The 13,812-nt window shown below is 46.8% G+C and overlaps 2 protein-coding genes across 2 annotated transcripts; both read left to right on the top strand.

Annotated features, from left to right (window-relative positions):
* The first annotated feature begins 1,625 nt into the window (after window positions 1-1,625).
* LOC124466201 (pre-mRNA-splicing regulator WTAP-like) lies at window positions 1,626-5,902 on the top strand. The gene is made up of 8 exons (XM_047017946.1): window positions 1,626-1,836; window positions 2,089-2,135; window positions 2,266-2,321; window positions 2,570-2,628; window positions 2,932-3,059; window positions 3,390-3,568; window positions 4,568-4,722; window positions 4,946-5,902. Exons 2-8 carry the CDS (start codon window positions 2,109-2,111, stop codon window positions 5,476-5,478), a joined length of 1,137 nt encoding a protein of 378 aa, XP_046873902.1. The 5' UTR covers window positions 1,626-1,836; window positions 2,089-2,108; the 3' UTR covers window positions 5,479-5,902.
* An 811-nt stretch (window positions 5,903-6,713) lies between these two features.
* Window positions 6,714-13,655, top strand: map7a (microtubule-associated protein 7a). The gene is made up of 14 exons (XM_047018425.1): window positions 6,714-6,999; window positions 7,915-8,019; window positions 8,298-8,372; window positions 8,524-8,687; window positions 9,094-9,196; window positions 9,846-9,973; window positions 10,218-10,336; window positions 10,565-10,800; window positions 11,254-11,401; window positions 11,592-11,763; window positions 12,228-12,332; window positions 12,442-12,492; window positions 12,614-12,806; window positions 13,115-13,655. Exons 1-14 carry the CDS (start codon window positions 6,843-6,845, stop codon window positions 13,123-13,125), a joined length of 1,767 nt encoding a protein of 588 aa, XP_046874381.1. The 5' UTR covers window positions 6,714-6,842; the 3' UTR covers window positions 13,126-13,655.
* Window positions 13,656-13,812: the final 157 nt, after the last annotated feature.

The raw sequence follows: 13,812 nt of genomic DNA on the forward strand, positions 1-13,812 counted from the left end.
CCACACCAGACCTGTATCCTGTTCACTTCCTGCATTTTAATCATGTCAATAGGAAAATAACATTGGATCATTTTTGTATAGGGACACATTTTACTAGGGACCAGCTTGGTTTAAGTTTGGATGGGTGTCAAATATGAGATGACATGATATCTATGTCAGTTCTGCACATCGTTTTTCCCATTTGTGGTGTGCACCCTACTGTTTTACCAAATAATATTAACAATACTTACATACCTCATTTGTATCCTTGTGGAAGGATACGAAGTAGGTAACATGATACATATGCATGAGCATGCAACCGAGACCTCGAAACAACACCTAGAGCCATGCCGTCTAAGGTGAACCACAGCTGGACTTGATACCAGCCATGCAATCTTATCCACGTATGGGCCCGCTGTCCTCGCCTCCTGTCGGACGCAGCCTGATTATCACGATCCCTTTGTGCTCCACTGGCTCTTTGGTTGTACCACCTGACTCCGGTGTAAAATGTCATCCTGACACATTTCTGACTGCTCGAGGGGGCGGGGGTAAGTTCTGGGTGGCTTAGTGAGAAGAAAAGAGACATGGTCTATTGGTCCTGGTTATTCATTATCAATACCTGGATTAAGTCAGCTGATTTAATAGCAGCAAGTAGCCCAACGCTTGATGACAACCAGAGGCGTTGTTAGACATAAAACTCTACAGGGGTACAGGCCCCTAATCATATCCCTTTTTTTCTCTTTCAAGCTTGCTGGGCTCAATGCACTATAGGCAATATAAACTCTGCTTGCTTAACCCACTATATAATAGTTCAGGAACACAAGTTTGATATCAGCTTAGGCAGGGATATCAATAGTTTAATTAGTTTAAATAATTTTTTTTTGCACATTTCTTTCGCACATTTCTTTCGCATAAATTTGGGCGCAAATAACCTACAGTTTTTTTGAGCTTCAAACGTGATCTTGTTTTCATGTTTTAGTCAAAATATAATGATTGGTAGGCCTCACATTCAGAAACTTTCTTTAGTTTTGTAATTCTTTCTTAGCCTACCTCAACTCTGACTTGTGTGCCGAGTCTGACACCTGAACTTCTGTGTGCGTGCTGCAGTGTCTATTTTGGCAAGCTCAGGGCGCGCTGACATGGAATTCTGCAGGTATCGTTTGTGTTTTCGGTTAAAATGCTTTGATTTTACAAGCGTTGATTGGGATAGGCTACTGCGTTTATTTTTTCCAAGATTATCAATCTAAATCAATGCACTGACTAATAAAGTAAATTGTTAAAACTCGAGCTTTAGATTTTACTGGGGCACAGCAGATTTATATTGGGAACGTGCCCCAGTAAAAAGGGTCAGACGACGCCCCTGATGACAACGCTTTAATTGCCATACGAGCCTTTTGGCCCTTCCACCAATCTCCAAACTGTCCGATTACCAACACTTTCTGTAGCTGACGGCCAGTGGGGCATGTGTCTAGGCCTAAGATATACAAGATTTGTATCCTTGAAATACAAGTGTGACAATTGCTGCCTTTCATGATTTAGTATTGCACACACTGTGGGTTGTCAAACAAACTGTAACAACTAGATCATTTTTTCCAAGATTCCTGGCTGGCTAGCACACAGGCGGGCGCGCGCAGCAGTGCACGTGTTGCTACCGCTGCTCCATTTTCGTGTGCGTGTGTGTGCTTCCTACAGCGAGTTACAAGTTTCCTGTGTCCTTTATCAACACTTGTCAGCGCAGAATGCCAAAGTACTGTCGCTACCCCTCACAATATGTCTAGCTATAGAGCTAGTTATCCGTGACTATCTCAACCAATTCACCTGTCAGAAGAAATTGAGCTATTGGCCAAATCCTCCGTGGTGAGTTACTGTGCAATTAGCTTGCTAAGCTAACGAGATAGCCCAGCACTAGCAGTGCGAGGCTTTAGCAACGAGTTTAGCAAGCTAACTCGTTTGCTGCAGTGCTATGTTCTGCAAATGCTATTTAATGTATCTTGCCTAAAAACATGAAACTATCATAAAAATGTACAATTGCGTAACTGCTTGCAGCTCCGTTGTGTGAGTACAGTAGAGGTTAGCTTACATGCTAATCCGATTTGATCATTTCTTTAGCTCACCACCCGGAGGCCAGAATGACTGAGGAACCTTTGCCTAAGAGGGTGAGCTAATGTTAGCAGGTTACCAGCTAGCTACACTAGCTATCTAGGTAGCACCAGATGCTTACTTGCTACAGCTAAATGTAAACACAAAAGGAATGCATTATTTATCAATCTTGTTGTTTCTGTTAAGGTTCGCCTCTGTGAATCAGATTTAAAGACACTTCCCAGAGAGGAACTTTGTGAACGGTAAAGTTAGCAAGCTTTTCAACTTAACCAGTTTGTTTTACGGCTACATGTGTCTGCACAGTCCTTTGGGGATAACCATCTGGCCCGTAAAAAAATTAGAATGATTTAACAGAAACGTGCACTGAACACTAATGAAGGGTTCAAGATGGCACTTTCATGCATGACTGTAAAATCTAAGCACACTTGAAAATGTTAATTATCTTGGGACTATTAGGGTAATGTTTTTTATTATTATGAATGTATTTCAGATGGAAAGAAGAGGAAGCTTATGTGCAAACACTTGAGTCAAAGTATTCAGAGACGAATTGTAAGTGTGCATGCATCTATAACAAGCCTATAAACGACTGAAGCTAACCCATGCCTCAACAATCTTCATTATACATGTATAATATAAATGTGACCAAAACCACAGATTTAGGCTTTGGTTGCTTCTGTAGTATACACCAACACTGACATCTCGTGGTCTCCCTCAGCATCCTACTCAAATGACATTGTTGTGTCCAGATGTCAGTGTTATTAATCAAACAATGAAGAAAACACAGGCCGCGTTTGCATCAAAGCATCTGCTACTCGAAGGCGTGTCATGTAGTATTGTGTGGTCGTCCCACAGCTAACGAGGTGACCTGCCTGCGGGAGTCTGAGGAGAGCCTGAAGCTGCAGCAGCAGGAGGCGGCACGCAGGGAGAACATCCTGGTCATGAGGCTGGCCACCAAAGAACAGGAGATGCAGGAGTGCACTGTGAGTGACCGCACATCAAACTGGATCTACTGCTATTTTATCCCCCCCCCCCCCCAAGACCTGTATCGCAGAGTGTAAATCTGTCATGTCCCGATTCACTGCTGATTTGAACTTGAGGCTTTGTGAGGCTGACACTTGTCTCCAAAGCGAATTGCACTAAGTTTGTCTCAACTGACGGACTGTGCCTGCCAGTTTTTCGTTAGTAGCTCCTTCTTCAAGCCTAGAATGAGCATCAGACCCGTCATTCCACCACCTTGGAGTGAATAGCTGTTACACATGGTATCTGGTGGTCTTTGATGTATATTCTGCATGTTTCCTCCCTTCACACAGACCCAGATCCAGTACCTCAAGCAGGCCCAGCAGCCAAACTTGGCCCATCTGAGGTCTATGACTGTGGACCCTGCCGTCAACCTGTTTTTCCTCAAAATGAAGAGCGAACTGGAGGACACTAAAGACAAACTGGAGCAGGCCCAAAATGAACTCAGTGCCTGGAAATTTACACCTGATAGGTAAACCAAACCAAAATAATCCTCCAGCCAAAAGACTTTGCCAGACAACTCTCCTCTGCAAGAATGCAAAATGGTGGGAAAGGCAGGAAAAATGTGCACTGTGACTGTAAGAAAGAGACAGATACCCCATACCTGGTCAAGTGCCTTCACCTCTGCACTTGTTATGCGTCATACATAGACTGTCAGGTGAACTGATCTCAGCTCTGATGGGCGAGAAGGAAGCGGGACTGCTCTGAAGAGATGGGTCACTCTCAACCTCCGAACCCTCCCCTTTTAAGGAACATTGCTATACTGTGTGTGGTTTGTTTGTGGGATGTTTTCCTTAAAAAAAAAAAAAAAAAAAAAAATCTACACAAAATGTAGTGTACCATCGACAGACATTTTGTCTACTAATCGTTTATTGAAGAAAATACCTCAGTAATCCCTCCTCCCCTCCCCAACCCCCCCTCCACTCCACATAGAGTATAGCTAATTGAATGTAAGGTTGACATGGAGGAGCCCTCTGCTAGCCTGGTTCAGAGACTGTTAGATCCTAAAGACTGTTGGTCTGTGTCGTGCCCCTGGGCATGCTTGACTTTGAGCTGACACAGGAGGTCATCTTGAGCACCATTATCAGTAATATGAGCCATGTTCAGGTACGATTGTTTTGTTTATTAATGACTTGATTGTTGCTGCTCTTCTGTCTCGACAAATTCATGGTTTTTCCATCTGTCTTTCCTGTACGTGTTTAAACAGTGCCACCGTGGGACAGGAGTGGCTGACTAAAATGAAAACATTCTCCCCCTTAATGTCAGGCCTAAACGGTGTTAAAGGAGTCCCCAGGCTCTGGAGAGTTTAACGATTTTTCTAGAATCCTCTCCATCTCTGCCATAAAACCAACACCCAGTGGTGCTGGCGCTTGTGATCTTCCCTGCTTCTCTGTTGACTTGCTGGATGGGGACCCACGTTCACCATGTCTAGTGCGTGACGACTGAGACGTCCGACCTGTGTCCCTTGCAGCCAGACGGGGAAGAAGCTGATGGCTAAGTGCCGCATGCTGATCCAGGAGAACCAGGAGCTGGGCCGCCAGCTGTCCCAGGGACGCACCGCCCAGCTGGAGGCCGAGCTGGCCCTGCAGAAGAAGTACAGCGAGGAGCTCAAGGGCAGCCAGGACGGTGAGGGGAATGCATACTTGTCTCTATTCCATCTCTACGGCTCTCTTTCCTATTTCCTCTTTACCTAGCGCTACACCAGGTTTACTCCATATCAGCTTCATATATGCTACTCTCTTTACTACCCTATTTATGGGCTGTCCTGCTGTCTCCGTGGATTGCGTTCTTCCTAAATTGTGAGTCTTTCCACGTTGCCAACATATGTGTGTCTGACTATTTTTGGCAGAGTTGAAGGACTTCATCATCCAGCTGGACGAGGAGGTAGAGGGCATGCAGAGCACCATCCTGGTCCTGCAGCAGCAGCTGAAGGAGTCCCGACAGCAGCAGCAGGCCCAGGGCCCGGCCCCCGGGGGCCCAGCCCCCAGCCCGGCCCCCGGGGGCCCCACACCGCCGGCCCCTAAGCAGGCCTGGCCGGCCGGGCTGGTGAATGGCCCAGGCAGCACTAGCCCTACTCATAGGACAGCAGTAACAGGCCTGGGCCCTGCCCCAGAGAAAGACAGCCAAGCAGAGCAGGAGTCCCTACCATCGCCCTCCACCGGGGCCGATGCAAAACTGTCCAACTCCAACCACTCTGGGGATGTGAACCAGCTTAGCGAGGGCTATGAGACTGTAGACTCCCCCACTGGCAGTGAGGCGTCCTTCACGCAGCACTCCATAGACTGGACCCCAGAGCCCCAGGAGGAGAGCACACTGGCTGGGAAGGCCATGAGAACTGCAGGCTCACGTCAAGCTCAGAATGGCTTGAATGTTTCAGTTTAGGGTCTAAGACAGTTGGCTCTCACTCTCTCTTTCTTTTGTGACTAGAAATCATGCCCTGATGCTCTACCTAGGTTCCTGCTGGTGTCCGTCAGACTATGTAGAAACAGACTTACTGAATAGGACACTATGCAGTGATTCGGAAATACATTCTCAGAGATTCCTTTGAATCTTTCCATGGAGACAGTGAGTATGTTGTCCATATCTGTGCACATTATCTGTTAGGATTATGATTGAGTAATGACACTGTCATGATTGTTTTAAGTGTAACAACTTTTGTCAAGTGCTGCTTACCAATTGTTTTGAACAGGATCATATTTTTTTTCAATAATTGTGAAGCAAGTATGGTTTACAAATTGTGGTATTCTGAATTTGTATTTCTTGTCCTAGACTGAATTCCAATAAAGTTTTTTTTTTGTTAAAATGTTATGCCGTTTAAATCTGTGGTGTATTGTAAATAAGGCATGTTGTCTATTAATAAAAAAAAAAACATATTTAATACAACCTTTTTATAGAATGGGCTATGGAAAGTCGCTAATTTGGTGGTTTCAAAGTGTAAGTTGATCTGAATAAATTGGTTAGGAAAATATCTGATGTAAAAATAGAAGCCACCAGTCTTGTGGAAATACTCCCATCTAGTGGCTGTCTCAGCTTCACTCGCACAAGAGCATTGTGGGATTGTAGGTATAAATACCCTTCTCTGCCTCACATTCATATTGAGGCCAGTGCATGTACCAGAGCATCCCAGCATTTCAACACCATTGGATGCTTTACCACCGTTGCCCCGGAAACCATTTACTGGGCCAGATTGCTTATTTTTGCCACACATCTTTCTTCTGCCCCGAAAGCTCCCCATCTCGTTAGCTTGCGTGCAACCTGTGTGAAGTAGGGAGATGGATTTAAAGGGACAGTATCGTATTATGTACCAGAAAAGGAGAGCAGCACGCAAGGGGCAGTCTGTGAGACATTTAAAAGGGAAGTGATCATTTCAGACTCCACAGATCGTAAAGAGGGAGGTTTCAGGATGCACATGTGAAGCATCAACAACACTAGAGGAGAAGAGGAGGCTGTTACGTAGAGACCGCGGTGTGTTCTCTACGTCCAGCAGGCTGTACCCAGAACTGTGCCATCAAGTCAGCTGCTTGTTTGTTCCACCCCCACCCACCCCTCTCTCTCTCCCTTTCTTCCTCCTCCTCTTATCAGTTTGTGATGCTCTGGTGAGCAGGCAGCCAGGCTATCGTAGCAATCAGCTGCCCGGTGAATCAGCTGAGCACCCAGGACCAGCGCTGACAGGAACAAGCACCAGGATCAAGGGGGGGAAGACACGAAGAGGAAGAGGGTAGTGGAGAAGGAGGGTGTTCTGAATCATGGTTGTTCTGTGCCCGGGGGGTGGAATGCCAGGCTTGGTTCCTGCCATGGCGGGGCAGAGGATCCAGAGAGACACCCCCAGCAGGACAGCGTTTCACAAGCTTTCTGCCTCCAAAGGAACCCAGAGGAAGGGAGTCAGAGCGAGCAGACAGGGAGGTGGGTGGCTTCGCCTTTCCTAGTGTTGAAGTCGATGGTTATGTCCATAATACTGATTTATCCCCTTCTTCCTCTGTAAATATGTGGTCTGTAGAACCGGGCCGGACAACTTAAAGGCACAGCATTGTCTTAAGCAGCATGGAGCATTGTAGAGTCTTGACAGATGTATACATGCATGCTATTGATTTATATGACCAACCTCTGTTGTTTTTTGCATGTGAATTGTTAGAAGAATGTTATCCTTCTCCTATAATAGTAGTCTAGTCATCCTTGTCTTAATTCAGTGGTAGACATGAATTACATAACACAAATTGTCAAGACAGAGAAAGAATGTCTTGGGTTGATGTATTATTTTGTGAAGGAGGGGGGCACACATTGTATCAGCTTTATGTTTCATTTCATATCCATCATGTGACTGTAGATCCCTGCTTATCTAGATATGAACCGCACGTCTTTCCTGCGTGTCTTGGTGTGCTCTGTTTGTTTTAGTCATCTCTGTGAGGATGGATCAGGCGCTGGTCGTATCTCCATCCCCTCCAGGCACAGCCACATAAGAATGGCTCTTTTTCTTTTAATGCATCTGACCCTACGCCTGAGGCTGGCGGGCTCCCATGTGGTTAGCATTGACCACCTCTTTTCTACAACCAGGGTGTCTACACACAGGAGGATCACTAGTAACCAGTAAACCTGAATTGAATTGTCATATAGTCTGCTGGTTATAATGCCAATGATTCAGTTAAGAGAGGATCTGTTCTTGTGACTTGCATTTAGGGGTTGAGCCTTGCAGGCCTGTGACATGTGAGGTAGTCAAAATATATTTTGGATAGGGAAAGCCCAAAACCGTGACAAATGTTTTCATCACTGTCAAAAATTATCGGAACAGAGTCTTTTTTTTTCTCTTTCTCTCCGTTCTAGAGCAAGGCAATGACACACAGACAGTTCCAGAGAAGAGAGGAATAGTCTGTGGTCCTTCCCTCACCAAATCAGCCCAGATCAGAAATATCCTGGGTAACTCTGCAGGTCTGAATCAGCCCTCAATCTCTCTCTCTCTGCCTGGGGCTTTCCTTGTCCTTTAGCTGTCATGAGTTTGGTTTATCTGCATTTCAACACTGCCATCACACAGTAGCATCATCCTGGCCTCTATCATTTGTTTGTTATGTCTCTCATGTCACACTGCACTAAAACTCATACCGAAACCACTGATTCAAAAGTCGTAACGATATCTCTTCAGACCTTCTGTAAAGATCGGTAAAGATTCCTGCAGTCTTAACTTTTACTCCTGCTTATCATTTTCCAAGAACCACATGCGCTAAACGTGGACGAGAGGCTGAGGCTGGCACGGGAGCGAAGAGAGGAGCGAGAGAGAGAGCTCGGTGCGTTAACCCCACCTGCCGGAGTTTATCCCGATACCAACCATCTCAAACCATACCAACTCATGTCTGTCACTGAGCTGTGCATCTTGGTTGAAGAGTCGTTGGCGGTGTTTTGGTAGTCAGGTTTTCCGTGTCTTTATTTCCCTCCCAGTGTCACGGGAGCTTGGCTGGTTGGAGCGTGAGGAAAGGGCCCGGCGCTACCATGAGAAGCAGCTGGAGGAGAGGAGGAAGAAGCTGCTGGAACAGAGGCAGAAGGAGGAGAAGAGGCGCCATGCTGTTGAGGAGAAGCGAAGGATTGGGCTCAAGGCGGAAAAGGTTAGAGTTCCAAGGGGCAGTTCACCCAAAAATCGAAATTACATATTTTTCTTCTTCCCTGTAGTGCTATTTATCCATCTACATTGTTTGGGTGTGACTTGCCAAGTGGCCATAGAGATATCTGCAGTTTCTTGAATGTTATGGAGCAATGGAAGATCAGGAGCTAGCAGTTTCATGTAGCAACAGTTTTCTTTCCATCAAACCTACATGAAACTCACCGATAAGAGTATTGAGATGTTAATGACAGAACCTCGAGGAAGTTAGGTTGTGTTTGTCCACATTGTAATTGTTTTAGGACTTGAGTTTGTAGGAACTTGTAGTAGCCAATGTGTTGTATTACGATGAAATTTTTTTATATGGCTGCTGCCACATCCATAACATTGAGACATCCGTTCCTTGACTGAAGGAGCGCTGTGAGAGTGCAGTACGCAGGACACTGGAGAGGAGCCAAAGAGCCAACCAGAGGCTTCTCCAGACCTCTCGAGGAAGGAAACTCATCAAGAACAGCGGTAACAATCTTTTTCCTTTTTTAGGAGGTGGGGCTTTGGGAGATAAGATTCCTCATCTCTCTAAATCGTCATAACCTATATATTTGGTTGAAAACCCAACAACAAACAACTCTTTATTTCTTTACTGTGCCTATTCTTTCTACCTCAGCTCTAACTCTATGCTTTCCTACTTTCTGTTCATGACCTCTGTGTGTCTGTTGTTTGGGACTTGTGCCGTGCTGCGCTCCGTACTATCCTAGTTCCGCGCCGCTTACCGCTGAGTCCCTGGGAGAAGAGCTTGGTCAGTCGGTTACTGACCCCCACATGCGCTTATCTGGCCAGAAGCAAGAGTGCTGGCTGTCAGTCACTAGACAAAGGTACTTTCGGACTGCAGAACAGAATCAATAGATGTACCGCAATGTACTGATCGATACTAATTCATCAGTGTTGTAATGTAAGAGCTTCAGTTCCAGTTTTGGAGGTTTGGTCCCTGACTGTCTCATCAGAAGAGATGACTGTTCCGCTCTCTTTCTCCCTCTCTCACTCTTGCTTTTCTCAAACATTGCTTGCTATTCACGCTTTCATGTTTTCCTCCCCTCTAACTCATTTCTCCACACGAACCAACTATGACACATCATTGGTTCAGTTGTCCACATTTGTCGCCGTTCAGTGTCATGCCACTCCATGAATGCAAACAACACCTGCAAAGCCCAGCAGCATCGTGGCCCAGTAGACCACAGGACCACCGCCTCTCCCAGTCCGGCCAGAACCAACCACAGAACCATTAACCTGGCACAGGTAACTCCTGCTCCCATGGTTCTGTTGCAGGTGATGTCATCACTACTCGACCCATCCTGATGAATGATATCACTGTTTGCCAGGCTATCTGATGGAAGCCAATGTCCATTTCCTCTGTCATAATGACTGTGGGATTGTATTCTGTACATATACTTGGGGTGGACCATTTTCTAATAACCATTTTAAGCTACAAAGAAACGTCAATGTCAGTCAGTCATTTGAAATCCTCCACTTGCTCGTTCAGGTGAAGGCAGGACAGATGCAGACACAGCACAGTGAGAAGATGTGGAGCGGTGGAACTCCCCAGACGGCTGGCGCTAACATTAGAGTGAGGGCAGAAACAAACGCTGATAACAGAGCACGGTAGGCTTACAACCTCACTTCCACTCACCCTCAGAGACCACAAGCCCTCACAGAATTGCCTCAAAACTGTGTCTGAATGGTTCAAGAACTCAGAATGTAGAATGGGTCCATGTAGAGTGGATGTATAAAACCTGAAGCTGACAAACAGACTTTTTTACAGTCTTTCTTGTTTGTAACGAAAATGTTCACTCACTGATCTAAGCAAACCTTGTTCCCCTGGTCTCTAAGATCTTCCGGCAGGTCTGTCATCAGACACGTCACACCAAAGCAGACGGAGCTTCCCACAGTTCCCGAGGAGGAGGTTGCTGTCGACTCAGAGTCCCTCTCTCCTAGAAACCCGCCGGCAATGACGCCGCCAGCTGTGTACCGTCATGAACACCTGGAAGACAGAACTGCAGTGAATCCACATCCCACCTCTCCGGAACGCCCCACAGTCACCTCGTTCAGAAGCGAGGGACTGGAAAGTAAGCACCCATGTGGGGAGTGGGGAGTCAGGTGGCTGAGCGGTTAGGGAATTGGGCTAGTAATCCGAAGGTTGCTGGTTCAATTCCCGGCTGTGCCAAATGACGTTGCGTCCTTGGGCAAGGCATTTCACCCTACTTGCCTCGGTGTAAATGTTATGTACAGTAGCTAAGACTTCATCCTAATCAGATGGGCATTCTTTAACTCAGTATTTTCAGCATTTGACTGCAGGTTAAAATTCCCCCTGAACCTTTGATCAAAATGTCTTCAAAATGAATATGTTACAAAAAAATGATTCCATTATGAGTATATTGTGTAAGCATCTATTATTAGCAGCAAAGACATAGTCAGGTGTATGTAAAAGTGTTTCATGCTTTTGTTATCCAGATGTGATATCCTTATGTCTCCAGCCATCGTCCCGTAGCATCAGTGTGTCCTTACAACCCCCTCCACAGATCACTTTCTGGGAGCTGCGACCCGGCCGGCCGCTGGCACCATGGACCCAGAAGAGGCCTCTCGCCTCCTGGCCGAGAAGAGACGAGAAGCGCGCCAGCGGAAACAGAGAGAGGAAGAGGAATGCATGAGGAGGGAGGAGATAGAGAGGTAGGTTGGGAGAGATATTCCCTTTTTTCAGCACCTGGATGGGAACAGAACAAGGCCGCTGAACACATCATCACAGTGATTTCAAACAACATTTGAACCGAGCTTTCCCTTTGCTACGTCAGAAATACAGTGTTGATAAACGTTCTTGTCTTGCCGTATGTGAATGGGTCTCCTTTGTGTCGTCGCCCAGGCAAGGCAGGGAGGAGCTGGAGCGCCGGAGGGCGGAAGAGCAAGCGCGGCTGCAGGCCGAGGCCCAGCGGCTGGTGGAGGAGAGGAAGAGGAGGGAGGAAGAGGAGCAGAAACAAGCTGAGGCAGAGGAAGCGCGCAAAGCCATGGAGAAAGCTGCACTCCTCCAGAAACAGGTTTGGGAGGTACCATTTTGTGTGTGAATGACACGGAAATCTGGATTATTTCCAGTGGTCGTTGATGGAATTGACTGAATTCCGTAGGAGGCCTTCATTCCAGGTTGTGTTCGCCAGAAGTGTCTGTCGTGAAGGAAAGGAATACTGTGCCCACTGCCCACTATCCTGTGCCCACTGCCCAAACCCACTGCTTTGAGCCCTGTGCTTACTGCCCTGTGTCAACCACCCTGAGCCCTGTGCCTGAACCCTGTGCCCACTGCCCTGTGCCCACTGCCCTGTGCCCACTGCCCAGTGCCCACTGCCCTGTGCCCACTGCCCTGTGCCCTGTGCCCTGTGCCCACTGTCCTGAGCCCTGTGCCCACTGCCCTGAGCCCTGTGTCCACTGCCCTGAGCCCTGTGCCCACTGCCCTGAGCCCTGTGTCCACTGCCCTGAGCCCTGTGCCCACTGCCCTGTGTCCTTCCAGAGAGAGGAGGAGCAGGCCCGCCAACAGCAGAGGGCCGAGCAGCTGAGGCTGGAAAGGGAGAAGGTCTTCCAGCAGGAGGAGGCGGAGCGACAGGCCAGGAAAAAGGTGAGGAAGAGCCCAGACGTGAAGCCTGGTGTGAACCGTGAGGTACAGCACTAGTAAAGCCCTCAAGTCGCTGACAGTGAGAGACAGTGAGATATGTTTCCTCTTTCAGCGACTGGACGAGATTATGAAAAGAACAAGAAGGCCCACTCCGTCTGACAGGGTACATTGCTCTTTCAGTGACAACAATTCGCCCACCGTAGGATATTATTAGAAATAAGATGTTTAATCTGAAAGAGATCCAAACTTCCCCTTATCTAAAGTTTTTTTCCCTGTCTATACAGAAACCTGCACCGTCGGAGAACATGGTGAAGGAAGTTCAACCAAAGGAGAACACAGAGCCTGTGCTGAATGGCACCATAGAAGAAGTGATGAAGCTGCCGGTGGAGGACATGGTGCCCGTCGTGGCCTTCAAAGAGCGCAGGTCTCTGCGACCGCTGGGCGGCCTAGAGGAGATACAGACCCACCACCGAGCAGGTGAGAGGTGGCAGGTTACCAGGGAGTCAGATGGCTGAGCGGTTAGGGAATCGGGCTAGTAATCAGAAGGTTGTCGGTTCGATTCCCAGCCTTGCAAAATGACGTTGTGTCCTTGGGCAAGGCACTTCATCCTACTTGCCTCGGGGGGAATGTCCCTGTACTTACTGCAAGTTGCTCTGGTTAAGAGCATCTGCTAAATGACTAAATGTATGTCACCACAAGCTTTTCGCTTGTTTTCTTTTTATGGTAGAACACTTCTGCAGATACCTAATCAGAGGTTCTTTCTCTCTCTTTCCTGTTCCCCTCAGAGATCATCTGACCAGCTGTCGGACGAGGTAAAACACAGACCGTTCCAGCTCTGCCCCCGAGGCCTCTTTCCTGCCCTGCACTTTTAGACAGCATGTGAAAACACAATCCTATAACTTTGGGGACTCCACCTTATTGGAGTTTTTCAGCCTAGGAACACACATCACTATCCAAATGTGGGCACATGCTTGGGTCATTTATGTGTAAAACAGATTTCTCTGTTTAGTGCAATGTCAAAGCCTGAACTAAAGATACTACCTGTCTCATAGATGTAGGTTTAGATGCTGGTATGATGAATTGACTACAGTATGTTGGTAAACACAGTGCAGTATTGTGGAATAAGGAATTTCCTTCGTAAACAGTTCATTACTCTCAAATGACAGTTTTACAATTTTTAATGGTTTTAGCCATGAGCTCAAGCTTAATCCTGATATTTCTTGACTATGCTGCTATTCAAGCACTTTCCTTGCAGTTATATGTTGGTTTTGGGTAGTTGTAACTGTGTTCGCTTTTTCAACAGTGTAGCTTAAAGTGGATGGAGCCCACACTGTTCTTCCATCTATATTGATGAAGTACAATCAAATTTTTCAAAACTGCTACCGAACTTTGTTTTCGCACATTTCCATGTATTTTCTGTTGGTATAGAATACAATATTCACTTGGAAGGTAACCATACACTGTTGTGCATTAATTTCAATTA

This window comes from Hypomesus transpacificus, chromosome 3 (assembly GCF_021917145.1).
Source record: "Hypomesus transpacificus isolate Combined female chromosome 3, fHypTra1, whole genome shotgun sequence".
NCBI lineage: Eukaryota > Metazoa > Chordata > Actinopteri > Osmeriformes > Osmeridae > Hypomesus > Hypomesus transpacificus.

Coding starts and splice junctions, on each gene's coding strand:
- LOC124466201 (XM_047017946.1), top strand. CDS start 2,109: ATGACTGAGGAACCTTTGCCTAAGAGG. Junction 2,629..2,931: donor AAAGTATTCAGAGACGAATT/GTAAGTGTGCAT, acceptor GTCGTCCCACAG/CTAACGAGGTGACCTGCCTG. Junction 3,060..3,389: donor AGGAGATGCAGGAGTGCACT/GTGAGTGACCGC, acceptor CCCTTCACACAG/ACCCAGATCCAGTACCTCAA.
- map7a (XM_047018425.1), top strand. CDS start 6,843: ATGGTTGTTCTGTGCCCGGGGGGTGGAATGCCAGGCTTGGTTCCTGCC. Junction 9,974..10,217: donor GAACCATTAACCTGGCACAG/GTAACTCCTGCT, acceptor TTGCTCGTTCAG/GTGAAGGCAGGACAGATGCA. Junction 11,402..11,591: donor AGGAGGGAGGAGATAGAGAG/GTAGGTTGGGAG, acceptor GTCGTCGCCCAG/GCAAGGCAGGGAGGAGCTGG.